Source organism: Geotrypetes seraphini, chromosome 8, assembly GCF_902459505.1.
Source record: "Geotrypetes seraphini chromosome 8, aGeoSer1.1, whole genome shotgun sequence".
In the NCBI taxonomy this organism is placed as follows: Eukaryota; Metazoa; Chordata; class Amphibia; order Gymnophiona; family Dermophiidae; genus Geotrypetes; species Geotrypetes seraphini.
This window is the reverse complement of record NC_047091.1, coordinates 79,625,364-79,646,664: the sequence shown is the minus strand read 5'-3', so window position 1 is coordinate 79,646,664 and position 21,301 is coordinate 79,625,364. Positions and strand designations below refer to the sequence as shown.

Here is a 21,301-nt window from a genome sequence, read left to right as displayed (position 1 = left end):
TCCCTCTAACTCCCACTCCCTGTGCCCGCCGAAGAAGCCAGGAAGCATTGAATTGTGAGACGAGGCCATGAAGTTTAGTTCCAGGAGATCTCAAGTCCATAAAAAGAGCTGGAACGCCTGAGCCAAAATTCCCAATATCCAGGATGTAGAAGATTTCACTATTACTAACGTTTACACTTTCTAGAGCGTACACAGTGCTGTACTCTGTAACATACAATAAATGGGCCATGCTCAGATTTCACGGAGAGAAAGTCTATCCAAACTCTTTTCCTGACCCTTAAAATGATCTGCCAACTGAAGAGGAAGATGAGGGGTCCACCCATTGAAGTAGAACAACAACTGTACCTGGCAACTGAGTACATCACCTACTGCCCAAGCTGTAGAGAAATACCCCCATCATAATACTGACTGAAAGAACCCTCAGCAGCATTCCGGAAGAATGGTCTGAAGCTCCAGAAAAGTAGCCTGACCATGCTCAAGAGTAGAAGAATGAACAAGTACTGAATCGCCTCTTAAGACCAGACTCCTGGAGCTAAGGATGGAAGGTGATCATAATATGATCAAGTTCAAAGTTGAAGTAGGAATACCGAAAGGAAAGAGAACCATAGCAACAACTTTCAACTTCAGGAAAGGAAACTATGAAGCAATGAGGGAAATGGTAAGGAAGAAACTTAAGAACACTTCCAAGAACTGGCAAACGGTAGAACATGCCTGGTTTTTTTTCAAGGACACGGTGAGCGAGGCGCAAAATCTGTACATACTTGGATTCAGAAAGGGGAGCAAAAAGAGTCAAACAAAAGACCCGGTATGGCTGACTAAAATAGTGAAGGAAGGAATGGAGACAGGAAGGGAGTAGTGAAGGAGAAGAAAGAAATCGCGGAAAGACTTAACATGTTCTTTTCGTCTATATTTACGAACGAAGACACAACCAACATACCGGAACCTGAGCAATTCTTCAATGGAAATCAAGCAGAAAAATTAACATCCATGGAAGTGAGCCTTGAAGATGTGCGCAGGCAGATAGAAAAACTAAAAACTGACAAATTACCGGGTCCAGACGGAATCCATCCAAGGGTTCAGAAGGAATTAAAGGAGGAGATAGCGGAACTACTGCAGCAAGTTTGCAACCTATCCCTGAAAACAGGCGTGATACCACAGGATTGGAAGATAGCCAACGTCACGCCCATCTTTAAAAAGGGATCAAGAGGTGACTCCTTCACTACTACAGACCGGTGAGTCTGACCTCGGTTCCGGGGAAAATGGCGGAAGCGCTGATAAAAGAAAACATCGATGAACATTTGGAAAGAAACGAACTTCTGATACCAAGCCAACATGGTTTCTGCAGGGGGAGATCGTGCTTAACTAACTTATTGCACTTCTTCGAAGGAATCAACAAACGGATGGACAAAGGAGACCCCATAGACATTGTATATCTACATTTCCAAAAAGCCTTTGACAAGGTGCCTCATGAGCATCTACTCCGGAAACTGAAGAACCATGGGGTGGACGGAAAAGTACATAGATGGATCAGAAACTGGTTGGCGGGTAGGAAACAGAGGGTAGGAGTGAAGGGCCACTACTCGGACTGGAAGAGGGTCACGAGTGGTGTTCCGCAGGGCTTGGTGCTCGGGCCACTACTATTTAATATATTCATAAATGATCTAGAAATAGGGACGACGTGTGAGATAATAAAATTTGCAGACGACACCAAACTATTTAGTGGAGCTCAGACTAAAGAGGACTGCGAAGAATTGCAAAGGGACCTGAACAAACTAGGGGAATGGGCGACGAGATGGCAGATGAAGTTCAACGTTGAGAAATGTAAAGTACTACATGTGGGAAGCAGAAACCCGAGGTACAACTATACGATGGGAGGGATGTTATTGAATGAGAGTACCCAGGAAAGGGACTTGGGGGTAATGGTGGACATGACAATGAAGCCGACGGCACAATGCGCTGCGGCCGCTAAGAAAGCAAATAGAATGCTAGGTATAATTAGAATGCTAGGTATAATCAAGAAGGGTATCACAACCAAGACGAAAGAAGTTATCCTGCCGTTGTATCGGGCGATGGTGCGCCCGCATCTGGAATACTGCGTCCAATATTGGTCGCCATACCTTAAGAAGGATATGGCGATACTCGAGAGGGTTCGGAGGAGAGCGACACGTCTGATAAAAGGGATGGAAAACCTTCCATACGCTGAGAGATTGGAGAAACTGGATCTCTTTTCCCTGGAGAAGAGGAGACTTAGAGGGGATATGATAGAGACTTATAAGATCATGAAGGGCATAGAGAGAGTAGAGAAGGAAAGGTTCTTCAAACTGTCAAATAATAAAAGAACAAGAGGGCATCCGGAAAAGTTGAAAGGGGACAGATTCAAAACAAATGCTAGGAAGTTCTTCTTTACCCAACGTGTGGTGGTCACCTGGAATGCGCTGGAATGTAATAGGGCAAAGTACGGTACTGGGATTTAAGAAAGGATTGGACAGTTTCCTGCTGGAAAAGAGGATAGAAGGGTATAAATAGAGGATTACTGCACAGGTCCTGGACCTGTTGGGCTGCCGCGTGAGCGGACTGCTGGGCATGATGGACTTCAGGTCTGACCCAGCAGAGGCATTGCTTATGTTCTTAAGGCATCGAGCTCCCCAACCCGACAGCCCGGGATGTTTGGTGGCCATGAGCTAGTCCAGCAAAGATTATTTTTACATCAAACACGCTATGACTGGATGGTAAACTCTTGCCCCTCTTCATAGTTTCAGTTCTCTGAGTGATTTTTTGGACTTAGGTCACTTCTCTTGAGTCATTTGCTTTTGCTTCATAAAGTCAGTTTCCTTTCCATTTACTTTGGAGGAAAGGCAGAAGAGAGATAGGTATTTAAACATCTCTATCATACTTGACATAAATTCACATGAGGAAAGTCTCTTTCAGTTGAAAGGAAACTTCAGAGTGTGAGGTCATGGAATGAAGTTAAGAGGTGATAGGCTCAAGCTCAGGTGTAATCTAAGGAGATTTTTTTTTTACAGAAAGTGGTAAATGCGTGGAATAGTCTACCGGTAGAGGTGGTGGAGACAGAGACTCTATGAATTCAAGAAAGCATGGGACAGGCACATGGGATCTCTTAGGGAGAGAGGGAGATAGTGGAAGCTGCAGATGGACAGACTGGATGGGCTATTTGTCCTTTATCTGCCATCATGTTTCTACAACTTCATCTTTGATTATTGTGTTCAGTTCTGGTCTCCGTATCTCAAAAAAGATATAGTTGAATTGGAAAAGGAATAATCCGTGAGTTGTTCCTGCAGTGGCCTCTCTCATGGGATGGCAAGGTGGAATCTTCCTCAGGAACCCAGTTCATGTTATCCTGTTACTTGTGGGTATCTCCTTCCTAATAATGTGTGGATGCTGGGGACCATGGTCCTTCCTCTCCTGTTTAAGTGAGGGAAGACTCTGAAGAATACATAGAGACAGTTGTAGCGGCCAGCTAAAATGACCAATGGATATGATGCTACCCAGGTGACTGCCGACTGATGTAGGAAGCTGGAAATATTGGTTACAAATTTTGGAAGTAACTAAGAATACTGCAGTATTTTAGAAGGCATCAGGTGCTAGGAAAGTGGGATGGTTGAGGTGGGACTATCTGTCACTCCCCTGTGTTTGGTGATGAGGGCAATTGGCGAGGGGAAGTGGGAAAGACCCCCATTTTCCAATCCAAATGAAAATTAGAGGGGGAACAGTAGTAATCTTCTCTGTGGCTTTGTATTTTGCTTGCATTATGGCTCTTAGCACCCAACTTTGAGGGCCTGCACATTGCCAGAGATTGGGCTGCCATATGGGTGGAGGAAAGTCTGCTAAATTTATTTTTGACAACTTTCTTAGGACAGCACAATCAAATTTGGACCATGCCTCTCTGGCACTTGCTGAAGGTCTCACTAGCACAGGTAGGGGTGAAGTGAAATATTGGTCAGCTCTGTGTTTACAGGAGGCTTTCAAACGGCTTGATAAGTCCAAGGTCATGGAAGATCTGGCTAGCAGAGATGCCAGTGTGTGTGTCTCTCTCTAGTTAGTATTGGGCTCTGGGGAGGGTGGCAAAGATGGTGCTCAAGGCCCAAAGACTGAGAGTGAGTACTGCAACCCTCTGATTTGCCGGTGCTGCCCAATGACACAAAAGGTTTACTAGAGAGTCTTGGATTGGTTAGTTTTTGTGGTTAATTTTGAGGTTAATTCATTTGTGCTTCAGTGTGCAATCCCGTTGATAGGAGAAGAGAGACCTGTGGTTGTCTCAGTGAGCAGACAAGGTAAAAACTGACCTCATGAACTCCTCCAGTCTGGGAACCTCTGCACCTGCCCAGGACATGCTCAACTGGCACAAACAGCTCTATCAATGACATCATCAACTAGCATGCCTATATTGCACCAGCTTGTCTGTGGAGAATATTTATATTTAGAGTACTTAAACATCAGCAAAAATTTTTTGAAATGATGACAATGTTCATCTTGATTTGTTTTCTCTTTTGGCTATTTTTTTGTTTCCTTCTATTGTTTACTTTGCAATGCTCTGCTCTCCCTATCCTCTTATTTCATTAAAGGATAGCATTACTTGCAACAATTCAATGCAATAGTCCTAATAAAAGAACTTTAATATAGGAATAGATTAAATTATAATTTTTGGTGGAACTCCTTATGTCATATTTATAAAATGGAGAGACTTACTGCAATACAACAGGATTGTTTCAGGAAATTTCAAGATATTTGGGAGCCAATAACAAAGTATTGTAATGATTAGAAAAATCTTGGTTCCCTTAAATTTACAAGTTCAATTATGGGGTAGGAGGGAGGGTTTTTTTATTGTTACATGTTGTATAAGTATTGATTATATGATAGATAAGGGTGGGGAGGGGGGAGATAAGAGAATATTATATGTATCATTGTTGATTAAGTGATATATTTATGGTTATTTGTATGGATATGTTATCACACTTATAAGTTTAAAAATGAATAAAGATTAAAAAAAAAAAAAAGAAAGAAAGAAATTTAATATAAATAATAAGAATAGTACAAAATTACATCAATTAAAGAGAGACACACACAATCAGTTACAAATCTCAACAAATACCTCCAGCTTTTCCTGAAACAAGAAAGGTGATCTAAAAATCAGTTATGCACTCTCATGCAATCATCCATATATTCATCTCTGTTTGCAAACCAATCCTCTCTACATTCTTTCTCCTCCCCTTTTGAGTTCTTCTCACCGATTCCCTCTCCTTAGGCCCTGCCAATGACCACCAAACTCCCATCAGTGGCAACTGCTGCCTTGATCCCCTCTCCCAGAGGCCACAAATTGCGGCCACGGTCCCCTCTCCCAGGACCCCATTAACAGCTATAGCTGCCACTGCAATTCCCTCTCCCCAGGTTTCACCAACTGCAACTTGCACAACTTCTCCCTCCTCCTCCACAGGCCTTGCTCACATTTCTTCTATCCAGTATCAAGCCCTGGAATTTTTCCATCCCTGATTTAACTGTTTCAGCAATAAACCCTCATAGTTAGTACAAGACAATAATTTTTGTGGCTCCACTTACTTCGGGTTATCTGTCTCGATTATTTCAAATTCAAGGTGTGGTGTCAGGAAGGCACCAAGAATCTTAATTGCCTCTTTTTCAAAACCAGAAGCTTAGCTCTTTATATGCTTAACATTACAGCCAATATTTTCTAGAAAAAGTAATAAAAGTTTTGGGCAGAGAGACAGGTAGATTGTGACTAGAAAGTGAGCATGTGGAATTCTGGAAGAAAACACTTGCACCATTCCTTGAAGATATCATGATTTAAGTTTAAATTATTTCACCTTGATGGGCATGCACCAGTGAACAACCATCCTTGTGCGCCCCTCACACAGCTGTGGTGGAATTTCCACTTACCTATCACTTCGAAGTACCAGCTCCTCCTCCATCCCTTCCCTAGCAGCTGTTGCGCCAATCTCACTGCACCATACTGACAGCCCGGACAGACTGACGGCAAGCCTGGAAACCAACCACTACAGAGTCAGTGGTTTCAGTCTCAAGGAATTATGTTCTCCATCGGGAGACTGGAAAGAGAGATCACTAGCTGTGTGCAAATACAGGATGCTCCTCTCTTCCAAATAGTTTTGGGTACCAGCAGATACTGCCATGATCCCTCTCTTTCTTGTGGAAATATTTGCAGATTGACTCCTTCACATCTGACCTGCTATTTCTCTTCTTCCAAAGCTCCTTACGTATTGATCTTCAAACCCTCCAATGTGACCTACGTGGTATGACACCCCACTTGTAATATCCCCCTCATCAATCTCTCTTCCCCTAGACTAGATGACACGGGAGGATTTTAGCACCAATGAAAGTGAAAGACTGATAGCTCTGGTCAGAGCAGAAACAGTGTGGGCAGGTGCAAGGTAAGCTTCCACCCACACACAAGCACCTTGGCTCAGCCCTGCAATATCCTGGCCCTCTCAAGATGGACAAATCTAACATAACAGGGTCAAATTAGGTGATGGCTTTAATATTTTGCACAAACTCCCCTAAAAAGGAATAGCAGAGTTTTCTTCTTATACAGACAGATAACATAAGATCCACAAATAAACAAAAATTAATTGTTCTTCTGTACCCAATGCATCCACTTAACTCTCTCTCCTGCAGGGGTACATCTCTTAACAGTCTCTGGAAATCCCTGCTACTCATTTTTTTTGCAGGGCTGTAACACTTCCTAACCTTCTCCCTGCAGGCCACTATCCTTTTCATGGTTCTCCAATCTCTCCCCTCTCCCATCCCCCTCCTCCAAAGGGATGCTCAATTAACCTACCTTCTTGAAATCCCTGCCCAGTCTTAAGGACTCGTCCTTTAATGGCTCCCCTGGTATCCTTTTTTTCAAACCTTATTGTCCCATCTTTCTCCAGGAAACCCCTTTCATGATAGATCCGTCCACTTCCCAAACTACCATGGTTCTTCTCCTTGTGTACATACAACTCTCTAGCCCTACGGGGATCTTTCTCCCTGCGAACCCAAACCTCCCGGGATCCCTGACAAACCTCCTCCCATTGTCTTTGAGCCCATCCATGCCCTGTCTTACTAGGGTCCTTCTGCCTGCAGACCCATATCTCTTCTGTATCACCGCCTCCCTTATCGCTCATTCTACGATCCCTGGAATCAACAGTCCCCTGTAACCGTTTTGCCCATTTCCTGTGCACCCAAATCTCACCAGATTCCAAAGGATCTTTCACCTCTTGCTTGATCTTCCTAGCTCTATGATCCCTTTCTCTTCGCACCCAGACCACTTCTGCCATCAATGGTCCCTGACTCTCCTCTTTGCAAGTCCCATGGACCCCCAAGTCCTGTTTTCCCTTTCCATCAAGATCCTTCTTTTCACTTTCAAATGACAAATTCCTCTTTGGTCCCATGTGAATCTCATCCCAGCTCCATTTGCTTCTAGACCTTTGAACACCACCTTTCCTTTGTTTTAGTGGGTTGATGGCCACTAAACCTCCTGCAGACCCACCTCCTTCTGAATCTGTGATATTCCTACTAGCTCGTTTCACAGAATCACCCTTCTCAGATCTCCCAAAATCCTTACTTCCCACATCAGATCCTTTCTTCTCTGAGCTTTCCAAGTCACTTCTATTCATAGCACATTCAGGTATACCCTCTGCTTTCCTTTCAAAGTTCAAAGCTTTTACAGTTACTTCATTCCCCAGTTTCTTAATATCCATCTCCTCCAACCTCTTAAAATCACTTGCATCCATTGATCTTTGGACCTCCTTCCTCTTATCTCCAGCTTCAGTTTTCTTCATGTATGCTATATCCTTGTACACTGGATCTGCTAATGCTCCCCCATCTAAAACTGTGCATCTCAAATCCCCACACTTATCTGTGTTAGGATTCATGCACCCTGAATTTTCACAATGCACAATACTCTTAGTCATTATGCACTCCAAAACACTATCAGGGACTTTACACTCCAAATCTCCACAACAAACTATACTCTCTAGGTTCATGTATCCTAAGTCATCATATGCATCACCGTCAGGCCTGACACTTCCAACCTCACCAAAACATACTCTATTCTCAGGTAGCATACACCCCAGGTTTTCACAACACATCCCACCATCGAGGGTCAGACACCCACCATTTCTGCTCACACCCCCATCAAAAGCCATGCATCCTAAATCTCCATATTGCACACCATTCCTTGATACCATATTCCCTGAATTTGTATAAGACATAGTTCCTTCAGGGCTCATATACACCAAGTCTCCACAGACTCTCACCACAAGGGTCATACAGACCTCTTTCTTTGGAGTTTTGCAACCCGTATACTGAAACTCACTGTTCTCCACATTATTCGTACTCCTGCACTCAGATTCTTCATATACTCTTTTCTCAAGGCTTCTACAACCTAGATCATCACACATCTCTTTCCCAGGAACTTTACATCTCATGCCTCTGATCTCACCTACTCCCATATTATGGTTTCTGAATTCCCCTTCTCTTATCCTTACATCTTCCTTTACTGAAGACACAACATTGCAGTCATTTGCCTCTTCACTCCTTACATTCCACAAATCTGTGCACTCAACATCTCTGGGCTCTAAATTGCCAGAATACCCAATGCTTCCAGCATTAACCTCTTCTAGGATCTCACATACACCCTCTCCAACTTTGTTAGGGCCAAAACACCTTGTCTCTTCCATTACTACACTAACAAGGTGCATATAACATGTATTTTCCAAAGCAAAACTCCTAAGATTTTTGTCTCCCATAGCAACTGCCCCTGCATTCTCAGAATCTCCACTCTGCCTACCTCTCTCGTTTCCCTCAGGACTCCCTGTGTTCTCAGTCTCTGCTAACTCTAGGCTCTCTTCCACGGTACTACATTTTACCTTATTAGTTCCCCTTCCTGCAATCTCCATTGTTCCCAAGGATCCACTCTTGGCTTCTTTCAAAACCCTATGAGTCATGTCATTTGTTACCCCTACAACAGCTTTTGAATCTTTGGTATGTCCCATATTTCCATTTCCTTTCTCCCTTGTATCTACAATAGCAGATGCATCCATAGTTTCTTTCCTGAGGGACATACACCCTGTTCCTCTACTTCCTAAACATTCACAGTCATCTGTCTCTCTGGCTTTGGAACTCTCTATGCCAGTCAACATCGGTTCTTCAGGGTTCCTACAGTCCATTTCTCTGGCTCCTGTACAATCGGGAAGCAAGCATGCCATGCCTTCTTTCCCTACTCCCCATGAACCTCCAGTCCCGAACATTTCGATGCTATCCACACTCTCCACACCAAAGCCCTTATTCATGCCAGACACTATGCACCCCATGTCCACAGTGCTTATATTATTGAACTCTCTATATTGTACTCCTCCCGTATTTCTTTTGAAGAATTCTCTCTCCCCTCGGGAGCCCCCCGACTCCAAGTTCCCTTCACCTTTGCGTTCTACTGATCCCACTTCTCTCCTGGGACCCCCTGGCTCTGGGGATCTCTTGACCCCGGGACTCCCTGGCTTTGGGCTCCGCTCCCTCTTGGGGCCCCCTAGTTCCAGGTTCCTCTCGACCCCCTTACCCCCGAGACCTTCTACCTCCACTTCTTTTAATGTCTCTTTCTTTTCTATCCAGGGGTCCCTCCACTTCAGTCCTTCTTCACCTCCAACCTCTCCCGGCTCCGGTCCCCCCTCACCTCTGGGCCCCGACTCACGCTCCCTCCTCGCCTCTCCCTCGGGCCCCCACGGGTCCGGCATCCCCCGCCCCGGAGCCGGCGCCGCTCACCTCTCAGCGCACTGCGCCCCGGCGCCCCCCGTGCAAATATACAGTCTGCACCACCACTGTAGTCACCTCCTCCTTCTCGGCCAACTTCCGCTTCCGAAGATTTTTTTGCGCCTGCGCATTGTTAAACCCCGCCCACATCGATACTTTTCCAGCCTGTCCACCACACCCACAACGAGCTCTGATAGGATTCATGAGTGGACTCACTCATCACGTGACAACGTCCCTTGCTATTAGTCCGTCCCCTACTTTTTGATTGGTCGCCTTTGGCACATTCCAAACAGCTTAAGGGTGGAGATATAGGTCAGGAGAGATTATCTCTGCGATATCATACCGTGAAAGTCGACTCCTGCCTATCAGTACTTGAAAAATCTGTCTTTAGTTATTCTGATGGTTGCAGCTGACATGCGTTTCTGTATCCTTCGCCTACTGAGCCCAAAGGCGGCATATTGCTTCTGCCCCCTACTTCATGTAGTCTAATGGAAACATCCTGTCTAGACGCCAGCTGACAAGACTCGGGTTTACTTGAGGTAAAAGAAGGTAGGGATAAAGAAAGGGCTGCAAAAATGTGACCCTATCTGAGGTTCACAGCTGCCATCTTGGGCTGTGGTACACAGAATACAGTACTTATGTTTGTGGCACGTGAATTTCTTAATAATAATAATAATAAAGCGAAATAGTTCTTGCAATGCTGATTCATATATCTTAAAAATCTTTATGAAAAACCATTGAGAGTAGGTCTGGAACCAGTGTCTCATACAATATATATTTACAGATTTTTTCATTAAAAAATTAACACTCTTTTGGCACTCAGCCTAAGGGCCTCTAATATCAAACTGCGCTAGCAGTTTGTAGCGTGGTGGGCCGCGGTGCGGGGCCAGGCTGGATGCCGACAAGATCGCTTCTGCCCTGCACCGCTGGTCGCGACATTGGCAGCTGTCCAGCGAGGGAGCTATTTTTAAAAGGTACAGGGGAGGGGGAGATGATTTACAGGGGGATGTCGTTAGTTGGGCTGCCCCATATAAGGAAGCCGCACCCAGTACTCATGTTAGTAAAATCTATTCAAGGGTCTCAAAGTCCCTCCTTGAGGGCCGCAATCCAGTCGGGTTTTCAGGATTTCCCCAAAGAATATGCATGAGATCTATGTGCATGCACTGCTTTCAATGCATATTCATTGGGGAAATCCTGAAAACCCGACTGGATTGCGGCCCTCAAGGAGGGACTTTGAGATATAGTAGATGTGCCTCATAAAAAGCTGTGAAGCACTATCTTGACTCTGCTGGGATCCAGATGCTGCAATTAGCTTTATACTAGTATTAAATAGCAGGTTTCTTTCAATTCAAGGTTATGGTTATGTCTTTAAAAAAAAGTAATGCCCTAGAGTTGTTTGCAATTTTCTGAGCAATTGCTTTGAATTTCAACAAAAATTTTACATAATTTAGTCATCATACTTACATTATTATTAAACAACATTTAGGGCTCCTTTTATGAAGCCGTGGTAGCAGTTTACGCGCATAATAGCGCGTGCTAAACCGCCGGACACACTAGCTGCTACCGCCTCCTCTTGAGCAGGCGGTAGTTTTGCGGCTAGCGCGGGGGTTAGCGTGTGATTAAACTTCACGCGTGTTAAAGCCGCCCTTAATTATCTTAAGCTATGTCGATGTTACTGACGTTTTAGTGTTACTACCTAGCAATTTCTCTATGTTAACAATGTTGGCGCTAAACATAGTAAAATAATGTTACGATACAATTAACAATTTGTCTGAATTTCATTGCTACTGTGAATTCTCAAAGTGTCCACCCCCCAGCTTTAACACAAGCCTTCAATTGCTTTGGGAAGTTCTTAACTACCTTGTCAAGCGGTCGGTCTCCTGTGGCAGGCTATCCCAGACAATCTGCCGACACCTTGTCCATGACTGTAATTCTGATTCAAAATACTTTTAAAGGCATTATCTGTGAATTATCATATTATCAAATATAAATTATTCAAATTGTTTAATAAAAGTCTGTCACTGCGACATTATTATCAGTAAGCTGAGGCTGAGAGATGGGAGACTCAAGAGCAATGTAAGGAAATTCTTTACGGAGAGGGTGGTGGATGCCTGGAATGTGCTCCCGAGAGAGGTGGTGAAAAGGAAAACAGTGACTGAGTACAAAAAAGCATGGGATGAACACACAGGATCTAGAATCGAAAATAATAGTAAATATTGAAGGCCAGTACTGGGCAGACTTGCACGATCTGTGTCTGTATATGGCCGTTTGGTTGAGGATGGCCTGGCGAGGGCTTCAATGGCTGGGAGGGTGTAAATGGGATGGAGTGAGCTTTGACAGAGACTTCAGTAGTTGGAACCTAAGCACAGTACCGGGCAGAGCTTTGGATCCTTGCCCAGAAATAGCTAAGAAGAAAAAAATTAAATTGAATCAGGTTGGGCAGACTGGATGGACCATTCAGGTCTTTATCTGCCGTCATCTACTATGTTAGTTTTACAGTGCAAATGTTTTTGAACATAAGAAATCACTGGGTAGGCATGCTAAAAAATTTGTAACTTCACTGTATAATCTCATTCTACTTAGCTATAACAATTTACTTTGAAATTACAAGCAGTTGCTGAATAAAAACAGAAAAAAAGAGACCTAGAGGGTTACTTTTTTTTTTTTTTTAAAGTCAAGGTTTATTTACTGAAATTTTTTGTAAAACAAAAGAAACATAGGTAATGTGCTTTCTGCTAGAATCCCAGTGTGCAAACAAGAGGAGGAAAGAAGAATTTTGCTTCACAATATTGCAGAAAACCTGTGTGATCATGGAGAAGGCAGATTTAAGAATCAGGATTGCTCTCAGAAGCAAATTTTTATTTTTTTTAAAACATATTTGGATTAAGGCTTCGTACCAGATCCCCTCAACTTAATGCACCCTAGGCACATAACTAGTTTGCTTATGCTTTAATCTGGCCCCTGCATATAATTATGTTAACCCAACTCCATGGTTGCCTGTTGAACACTGCATTTCCTTTTAAAGTTTTTAGGTTGATATTCAGCTCATGGCAGTGAACAGCTAACAAGCCTCTTCCAGCGAAGGACTGATTTAATCCTGGATATTCAATGCCAAGGCATGTGCAGCTCCCAGCATTGAATATTGAAGTATGACTGAGACTTGGCAAGTTAACTGGGCACAGACCAATATTAAGACTGATGTCCAATTAACTCATTGTTTAAAGTTGGGACAGCTGTTTTGTTGTCTTAGCTTTATATGGTTACTTAGCCAGTTAGCTGCTGAGCAGCAGTTTTTACTGTTAAGTTTCACCTTCACCCTAACTCCATCCCTGGACTGCCCACAAACTGCCAGTTGCATCACAGGCAGTTAAAGGGAATATTCCATTGCACTTAACTGGATAATGCCATTGAATATTGCTAGATAGCCTTGCTCAAGCAATTTAAGCATCCAGGAGCCTCCCTTGCTTTGAATATCAACCCAGGAAGGTCTTTTGCAAGTGCTAGGGGACATCAAACTCCAGGTAACGGATTCAAGAATTTTTAGAACAATGGGCCCAAAATTGTAGAATGCTATCCCATTGGAACTGAGACCATAGGATGTTATTCACTGTTTAAAATTTTTAACTGATCCTAGTAAGGATAAGGGAAAGTGAGCCTAATGGTTTTATATTTTGTATTGAAAAATGTGGCAATTAATATGATGTTGATGTTTGTTATTCTATTAATTATTGTGAAGCAAGAAATTAAATTCTGTAAAAGTAAATAAAGCAAAATGGATCAGAGAGGATACCATTAAAAAGAAGTCTAGCCCTCAGGGAAGAAGAATATGTCATACACCCAGCTCCAGAATTCTTCAGGAACGCCCACCTTCCTAAATGCTGAAAAAAGAAAGGGCCATTTCAATCTGTTGAATGCTTTATTGGCAGCCAGTTATGACTGTCCTTGCAGTATGACCCTGCTCTACAGTTTGGAGAATATTAAATAATCTTCATGATTTATCATCAGTGCTCTGCCCTTGATAAAACTCATCTGATTTAGGTGTAATCTAGTCTCAACTGTAGGAATCACCTTCATATCTACTTTGAGAAGGGAGATGGGTGGTTTTTCTGGAGCAAAACCACAGTGGCCTCCAGAAGTTTCCCCACTAGTCCTGAAATATCCTCTAAATATCTAAACACTTAATCAAAAACAGAAATCTTGTCCTTACATCTCTATTTTAAAACCCTAAGCGGCGCATTGCCAACTTCTACTTGTGTGTTCCGTATGTCTGTGGCGGGAAGGAGTGCGCATGCGCACCTACAACTGCCCCACACTCGCGGCCCTGTTTGCTGTTCCGAGCTGCTGAGGACTCTCCTGAAGGCCCTGGCGGAGGGTCGGGCGCTGCTCCTGCGCAGGGCTGGCGAGATGAAGGTGTTCGCCGCGGCTGTTGGCAGCTGCAGGTCCCCTGCCCATCCACCCCACTGCAAGGCCAACGCACCTATCTGGAGTCCCCTGCTGCCGACCCCCCCCTCACAAAATCCGGTGCTTGCTCACCGTTCTCGCAGTGCTGCTGCTTCAACTCTTCGGCCATAGGCAGCATGAGTGAAGTAACCAAACTGCCTTTCATGACCCAGAAGCTTTTCCTCTGCTACTGCTTCCTGCCCCCACATAGGCGGAAAACAGTAGCAGAGAGAAAGCTTCCAGGTCACCAGAGGCAGCGTGTTTACTTCACTCATGCTGCCTATGACCAAAGAGTTAGAGCAGCACCGCAAGGAGATCGGTGAGCAAGCTGTGAGGGATGGGGAGGAATAGCATGGTGAGGGTAAGAGATGCTGGACCTCAGGGATGGGGAGAAAAGTAAAGTAAAGGACCAGACCTGCTAGGGAAGAAAGGGAAGGGGCAGATAGAGATGCCAGACCATGGGAGGAAGAGGAAGGAAAGGGGATGTTAAAGACTACTGGATGGGAAAGGGGGTGGGGGAGAGAGAGAGAGAATAGAGAGATGTCAGACCAGGGAAAGGAAGGAGGGGGAAGAGGTTCAAGACTAAGGCAGAGGGAGGGGAAGGGAAAGACAGAGATGCCAGAACAAAAGGGGAGAAGAGAAAGAGGGGAGAAAGATGCCAGACTGGGAAAGAGGATAAAGATACCATACCATAGGAGGGGTAAAGAGAGGGAGAAGACGGTACACAGGGATGGAGGGAAAGAGGAGAGATAGGGAGGACATGGTGTACAGGGATGGGATGAGGCAGGAGGTGACTAGAGAACAAAAGGAAGTAAGCCAGAGAAGCATAAGAGCTACCATACTGAGACAGACCACAGGTCCCAAAGAACAAATTTATGCTGCTTAAAATAAAGCAGTGGATTTCCCCCAGATTCGGGGGAGGGAGTGGGAGAAGGGAGAGATGTTGGACTCAAGTGAGGAAAGGAGAGAGAGACAGATGGATGAGAAGGACAGAGGGGCTACTAGGGGGACCAGGAGAGATGGTAGGGGATAGGGAGAGATAGACTTCAGGGAGTGTGGAGGGGGCAGGAGAAAGAGAGATGGTTTTGGGGAAGGACAGAGGGGGGACAGGAAAGGGAAAGATGGCAAAAGGGGTGAAACAAGGTCAGAGAGAGATGGTAGAGGGTGTGAAAGGGGGAAAGGGAGAGATGGAAATGGTAGGACCACTGCTGCTTTGGGGCACTGAGGGAGGAAAGATTGGTACGTCAGGACTGCTGCTGCCGCCTCGGGTAAGTAAAGACCCTGCAATAAATGCAATGGAGGATCTATGAGGGCCAAAAGGGTACAAAGGAAATGGTGAAGGTGAGATGGTGGGACTGGGATCAGTGGGAGGCAGGGTCTGGGCATGATATGGTTGGGGTCAGAGTCAGGGTATAGGTGGGGCTATTCTAGCACCCGTTACTGTAACGAATGTAATGTGCTAAAACACTAGTTTCTTATAAAATTCAACTAGGTTCTCATCAGGCCTGCACACTTTCCATTCTGGAGTCCACCAACAGCACTTCCAGCAAAGTTGTTGTACAATGTAATGCCCCCCACTCTGAGGTTGACACACTAGGTCATGGGTCGGCAATCTTTTTACTGCAAAGAGCCAATTTATTCAAAATGTTTGACCCAAAATTTACAAGGAGCCACAAGGTTAGCTTCTCTCCCCTCCAAGCCCCCCACAGGTCTCTATACCTCTCATCCCTCCCTTCTCTGCCCCTCCCCCGACCCATAGCCAACGTTCTCTACCTTCTCCAGGCCCTGACCTTTTAATCTCCCTCCCAAACCCACAATCCTCCTTTCCTAGGCCTACTGAGGTACCTGTTGGTCCAGCAAGGGTCTTTGGGGCAGGAGTGTGGCCCTCTCACTCCTGCTTTCTAAAATGAATGCCGTGACCTCTCGCAGTAGCTAGCGGTACTACAGGAAATGCCGCGAACAGCTGCAAGAGGTCATGGCAGCTATTTTAGAAGACAGCCACAAGGAGACAGGAGCAAGAGGGCTGCGCTCCTGCCACAAAGACTCCCCACTGAACCACTAGGTACCTCGGCAGACCTGTGAGGGGGAGGGGAATTGTGGGGTTGGGAGGGAAATTAAAGGGTTGGGACCTGGAGAGTTGTAGCCACATGCAAGAAGAGCCACATGTAATTCGTGAGCCACAGGTTGCCAACTCCTACATTAGGTAATATAACCTTATTCAAAAATTCCTGGCTCATCAATATGGATAACCCATCCCCATCAGTGTAGAACACCTGAAAGTGCTGTATCAATACTCTCTCCGAGTCTTTCCAGGGATATACCCAGCCTGCCAGACTCATTTCACTACCTCTATGGCTGATGACTCTAGCTGGCAAATACTAGTGCTGCCCGATTCAGGAAAAAAAATTTAGATTCAGCCTATTGAATTGATTTTTCGATTTGATTTTCCTGCCCGATTGGGTGTTTTGTTTCAAACATCCTGGTGGGTTTATTTTATACTAAATCAGAAGCCAAGGACTGGCCTCGACAATAAGACGAGAACACACAACAAGGAGTCGTGAGGATAAGAAGTCAGGAATTCAGCCAAGGGTATATAGTTCAAAAAGTCACTTTATTGGTGAATTTGTCACAATAACTCAAAGACTCGACACTGGTAGTGTTTCAGTGCACGTGCCTTTATCAAGAGTCTAAAGGACCATGTTTAAACAAAATAAAACATAATTAAATACATAATTTAAAAAACATCATAAAAACATGTATATAAATGTAAAAGATATGGTTAAGAACAACATCATTAGCTGAAAATAAACAGCATAATTCAAAACATAATTAAAAAATAATTAAAAACATGTGTATAGGAATCGCATTATAAACTCAACATGAGCAAGCAGCAAGAGTACATAATGTAATTGAAGCCATGCAATGAAAGAAAAATGTAATTTAGCTCTTAATCCAAAAACATGAATAAACACATGTAAATCAATAAAATCTACCCAGGTGGTTAAAGTATGGATAAAAAAGTATATGTATATTCAATATGAAGCAAACCGAGGCAATTAAGAACAAATAAACATAGTGTACCAAAAAGTCATACAAAGCACTTAAAGAGCAATAGAAAAGCAATTACAATATGACAGTGCAATAAGCAAATAATGTGGAGCAATTGAAAAGTATATAAGCAATTGAAGCATAGAGCAATAAAAAACAAGTTTGCACAACACAGCTTAGAAAAATAAATAAAGCAAGTGTGGAGAAAAGGCCATACAAAGCAATTACAAAGCCATCATGAAACAAGCAAAACCTATTGGGCTCCTTTTATCAAGGTGCGGTAGGCGGTTAACGCGTGGAATATTGCAAGTTTAACCGCCTACCGCGCTAGTCGCAAACACCTCCATTGACGAGGCGTTAGTTTTTTGGCTTGCCACGGGGGTTAGCGCGTGTTGAAATGTCCGACGCGCTAACCCCCGTAGCGCACCTTGATAAAAGGAGCCCGTTGAGGGGTAATAGAAATCACGTTAGTAAAACAAAGTGAAATGCTCAACGAGACATAAAACTAAGAGGAAAATGAGATAACATCTAAAAGGAATTAAACCATCGTGAAAAATAATCTAACGCATTGCTAAAACGAGGCATCAAAGCAGTAACAGAATAAAATAAAAGATAGTAACCTGCTATGTATACAGTAGGGTGAATGGCAACCTACTATAATCACAATAGAATGCATGGCAAGGACAAACAATACGTATACAGTGGTGCCTCGCATAACGGATGCCTCGCACAGCGAACGCTGCGCACAACGAACTTCAGGTCTTGCTTCCCACAACGAACTTCGTTTCACACAACGAAGTCGCCCGAGCTGCATCGCTTAACTGCCCTCTCTCCGCCTGGCTCCCTGTGCAGTGGCGCTACATATTTTAAACCCCCCTGCCGCCGCTGCTGCATATTTTAAACCCCCCTGCCGCCGCTGCTGCATATTTTTAAACCTCCCCCCGCCGCCACATATTTTTTTTAAAAAGCCACCACTGCTGCAACTTTAATCTCACCCGCTCACTCGAACTGGTGGTCTAGCAAATTTCCCAGCCAGAAGCGCAGACAGAGATCAAGAGCAAGCCTTCTGTGCTACTGCCTGGGCCTGCGCTGATCTCTGAATGGCTGCAGTCAGCTCTCGCGGGACTCACAAGAACTAACTGCAGCCAGCTCTCGCGGGACTCACAAGAACTAACTGCAGCCATTCGGAGATCGGCATGGGCCCACACAGGCGTGCAGAGGAATTGCTCCTGATCTCTGCGCTTCTGGCCTGTACGCCACTGGCTGGGAAAGATGGGAGGAATTAAAAAAGGTACTGGGGAGTATGTGGGGGGTGATTATAATACACAGCAAGGATCAACAAAACCCCTGTCTCCCCTCCCCTTCACATATATCCCCTCTATATCATGCTAACAGCTCTAACAAGATAAATTTATCTTTTTTTATGTCATCTTAGCATATTTTATGCTACAGAACGAATTATTTTTTTTAACATGTATTGTTATGGGAAAACGCGTTTCACATAACGAACTTTTCGCATAACAAACTTGCTCCTGGAACGAATTAAGTTCGTTGTGTGAGGCACCACTGTAATTAACACAATTCAAGAGAGATATTGTAGTAGTAATGCTTATCTGTAAAAAATGCTAACAGCCATAATACATATAAGGCATACCGAAGCAGAAAAGTCTGAAAATGAACAGTGTGGAAGGGCAAACGAGACGTGTAAAATACACCAGATGAAAAATAAAATATGGTCAGTGAAAGGAAATGTGGTCAAAACATAAGATTACAGCCAAAGTTAAGCTAATGAGTGGACAATTTAAAAATAATGGGCATGTAACACGTGCCTGAGGGTCATAACTGAAGACATAAAGCAGAACTCATATGTGAGCAAAGTATAATTTGAAAATCAAAATTGAAAGCAAGGAACAGCAAAGCAAAAAGCCGAGTACAGCTGGGAATCTATATGAAACAGCAGAAAACAAAACAACAACAAAAAAATGTTGGCAGGGGGAAGGAAAATGTGTTGAATAAAATAAAACATGGAATCTAAGTACCTGTCTTGAATGTAGGCACCGGACAATAACTAGACTCAAACTCCATACCCCCTTTTTCAGTACGTATCCCTTTTTACCAGTCCTTGCTTTTGCTCCCTATGTCTTTCAAATAAAGTTTGTTGCTTCTTTCCTCACTTGACGTCATCTCTTTACCTTTTTAAATGCCTCCTTTTTTGCTACCTATTTCACCAGGGTTCTTCAGTTTTTCTGCAGTTCTTGCCTTACTTTTACCAACACGTAAGTCCTTATATATTTAATTTTTATCCCAATATTCAAACTTTTTTAACTGGCTTTTGTCCGTCTCTCTGTTTTTAACTTTGGCTTTTTAGATTAGTTTCGCTTTCACCCTGAAAGGAGGAGGGCTGTTCACCGAATCAGCCAGGCCAATTTTTTTTTTAAAACCAACCGATTCAAATCCATTCACCTGAAGTGAATCGATTTGAATCTTGAATCGGGCAGCACTGGCAAATACACCACCTTGTTTCCATGTTCATAGTATTTTAGTTTGGCAAATTGCAAGAATGTTTCAGTTTTACCCACAGCCAGCTCTTTAACAAAGCTCCTTCCTAGACTTTCCATCCTTTTATACTGCTATTCCAACTGGGCAGCTTGGTCTTCCACCTTTGAAGCTACCTCTCTTATGTTTTAAGTAGGGAGCTAGCGTAATTAATAATTCATCCCCTCAAAATCATTTTAAGTATTTTCCAGTGCAGTACTGAATCATAGTCTTGTAGGCTATGAAATTTGTATAGTTATAAACCACTCCCTACATCAAATTAATGAAATCCTACCTCCCAATAAGGTGTTCAAACTCCACATGCTAAAGTCAACTGGGTGATGTCTAATAGTTATCAAAACTATCACAGTCAACCAGTGAGATCCCCAGAATGCAAGCAGCACAAAAAGAAATCCAAATAGCTGAAGGAAGCAAACAATGGCGAAAAGTATGTACAGTACTCCCCCGATATTCGCGGGGGTTCCATTCCAGGAACCCCCGTGAATGTTGAAAAACCGCAAATACGGTATTTAGCAGGGGAGACAGGAGAGGGCAGACGGAGCGCCGGCGAGTGAAGGAAATCACTCGCGGTATGCTTCGACTGCCTCTTCCTGTACTAAAGTCGGGCCTCACCAATCAGGAGCTGCTTTGACATGCAGCTCCTGATTGGTGAGGCCCAATTTTAGTACAGGAAGAGGCAGTCTGAGCATACCGTGAGTGATTTCCTTCACTCTCTGGCTGCCCTCTCCTGCCTGGTTATTCGTGGTCAGAAAATACCGCGAATTACCAGGACCGCAAATTCACGGGGGAGCACTGTATAGTCCCTACAGCCAGGATGTGTACCTCACCCCATTCATCCACACCAAGATGTTCAGCCATACCAGATTACTGCAATAATATCCATTTAAAAAGGATGGCAATTCTCCATATATTGAGAGAAAAAATATGCACATTGTGAAGCATAATACAAATCATAGTTACCAAATGCTAGGGTCCACCTTAGGGGTCTGCACTCTGCACCCAAAAAAAAGATCTAAGTGTCACCATAGAAAATACACAAACCTTCTGTTCAATGTGCAGGGGCAGCAAAAAAGCAAACGATGCTAGGAATTATTAGGAAAGGGATGGTAAATAAGACCAAGAATATTATAATACCTCTGTATTGCTCTATGGTGTGACATCACCTTAAGTATCACATGCAATTCTGGTCATCATATCTCATAAAAAGATATAGTGGAATTAGAAAAGGTTCAAAGAAGAATGACCAAGATGATAAAGGGGATGGAACTCCTTGTATGAAGAAAACACTTGTAAGCTCTTCCGAGCAGGGACTGTCTATTGAATGCCAAAATGTACAGCTCTGCATACGCCTTTTAGCGCTATAGAAGTGATAAATAGTAGTAGTAGAAATTAGAGCTCTTCAGCTTGGAAAAGAGATGGCTGAGGGAAGATATGATTGAGGTTAACAAAATCCTAAATGGTGTAGAACAGGTAATGGTGA

General features: G+C 43.8%; 1 protein-coding gene and 1 long non-coding RNA gene across 6 annotated transcripts in view; one reads left to right on the top strand and one right to left on the bottom strand.

Moving 5' to 3' along the window:
* The window catches only part of FKBP2 (FKBP prolyl isomerase 2), a 31,366-nt gene extending 21,440 nt beyond the window's left edge, over positions 1-9,926 (bottom strand). Inside the window, exons 1-2 of one of the 2 annotated variants that reach the window (XM_033956120.1) lie at positions 9,790-9,904; positions 5,911-6,012 (exon numbers count right to left, since the gene is read on the bottom strand). In XM_033956120.1, the coding sequence (XP_033812011.1) occupies positions 5,911-5,942 (32 nt within the window). In that variant the 5' untranslated portion in view covers positions 5,943-6,012; positions 9,790-9,904. Of the gene's footprint in view, positions 1-5,910; positions 6,013-9,789 lie in introns of both variants that reach the window. The other variant, XM_033956121.1, reaches the window with a different exon arrangement.
* A 192-nt stretch (positions 9,927-10,118) lies between these two features.
* The window catches only part of LOC117365695, a 60,937-nt gene continuing 49,754 nt past the window's right edge, over positions 10,119-21,301 (top strand). The window contains exons 1-2 of one of the 4 annotated variants that reach the window (XR_004540440.1): positions 10,119-10,316; positions 12,803-13,298. This is a non-coding gene — a long non-coding RNA (uncharacterized LOC117365695). Of the gene's footprint in view, positions 10,327-12,802; positions 13,299-21,301 lie in introns of all 4 variants that reach the window. The other 3 variants (XR_004540441.1, XR_004540444.1, XR_004540442.1) reach the window with 3 other exon arrangements.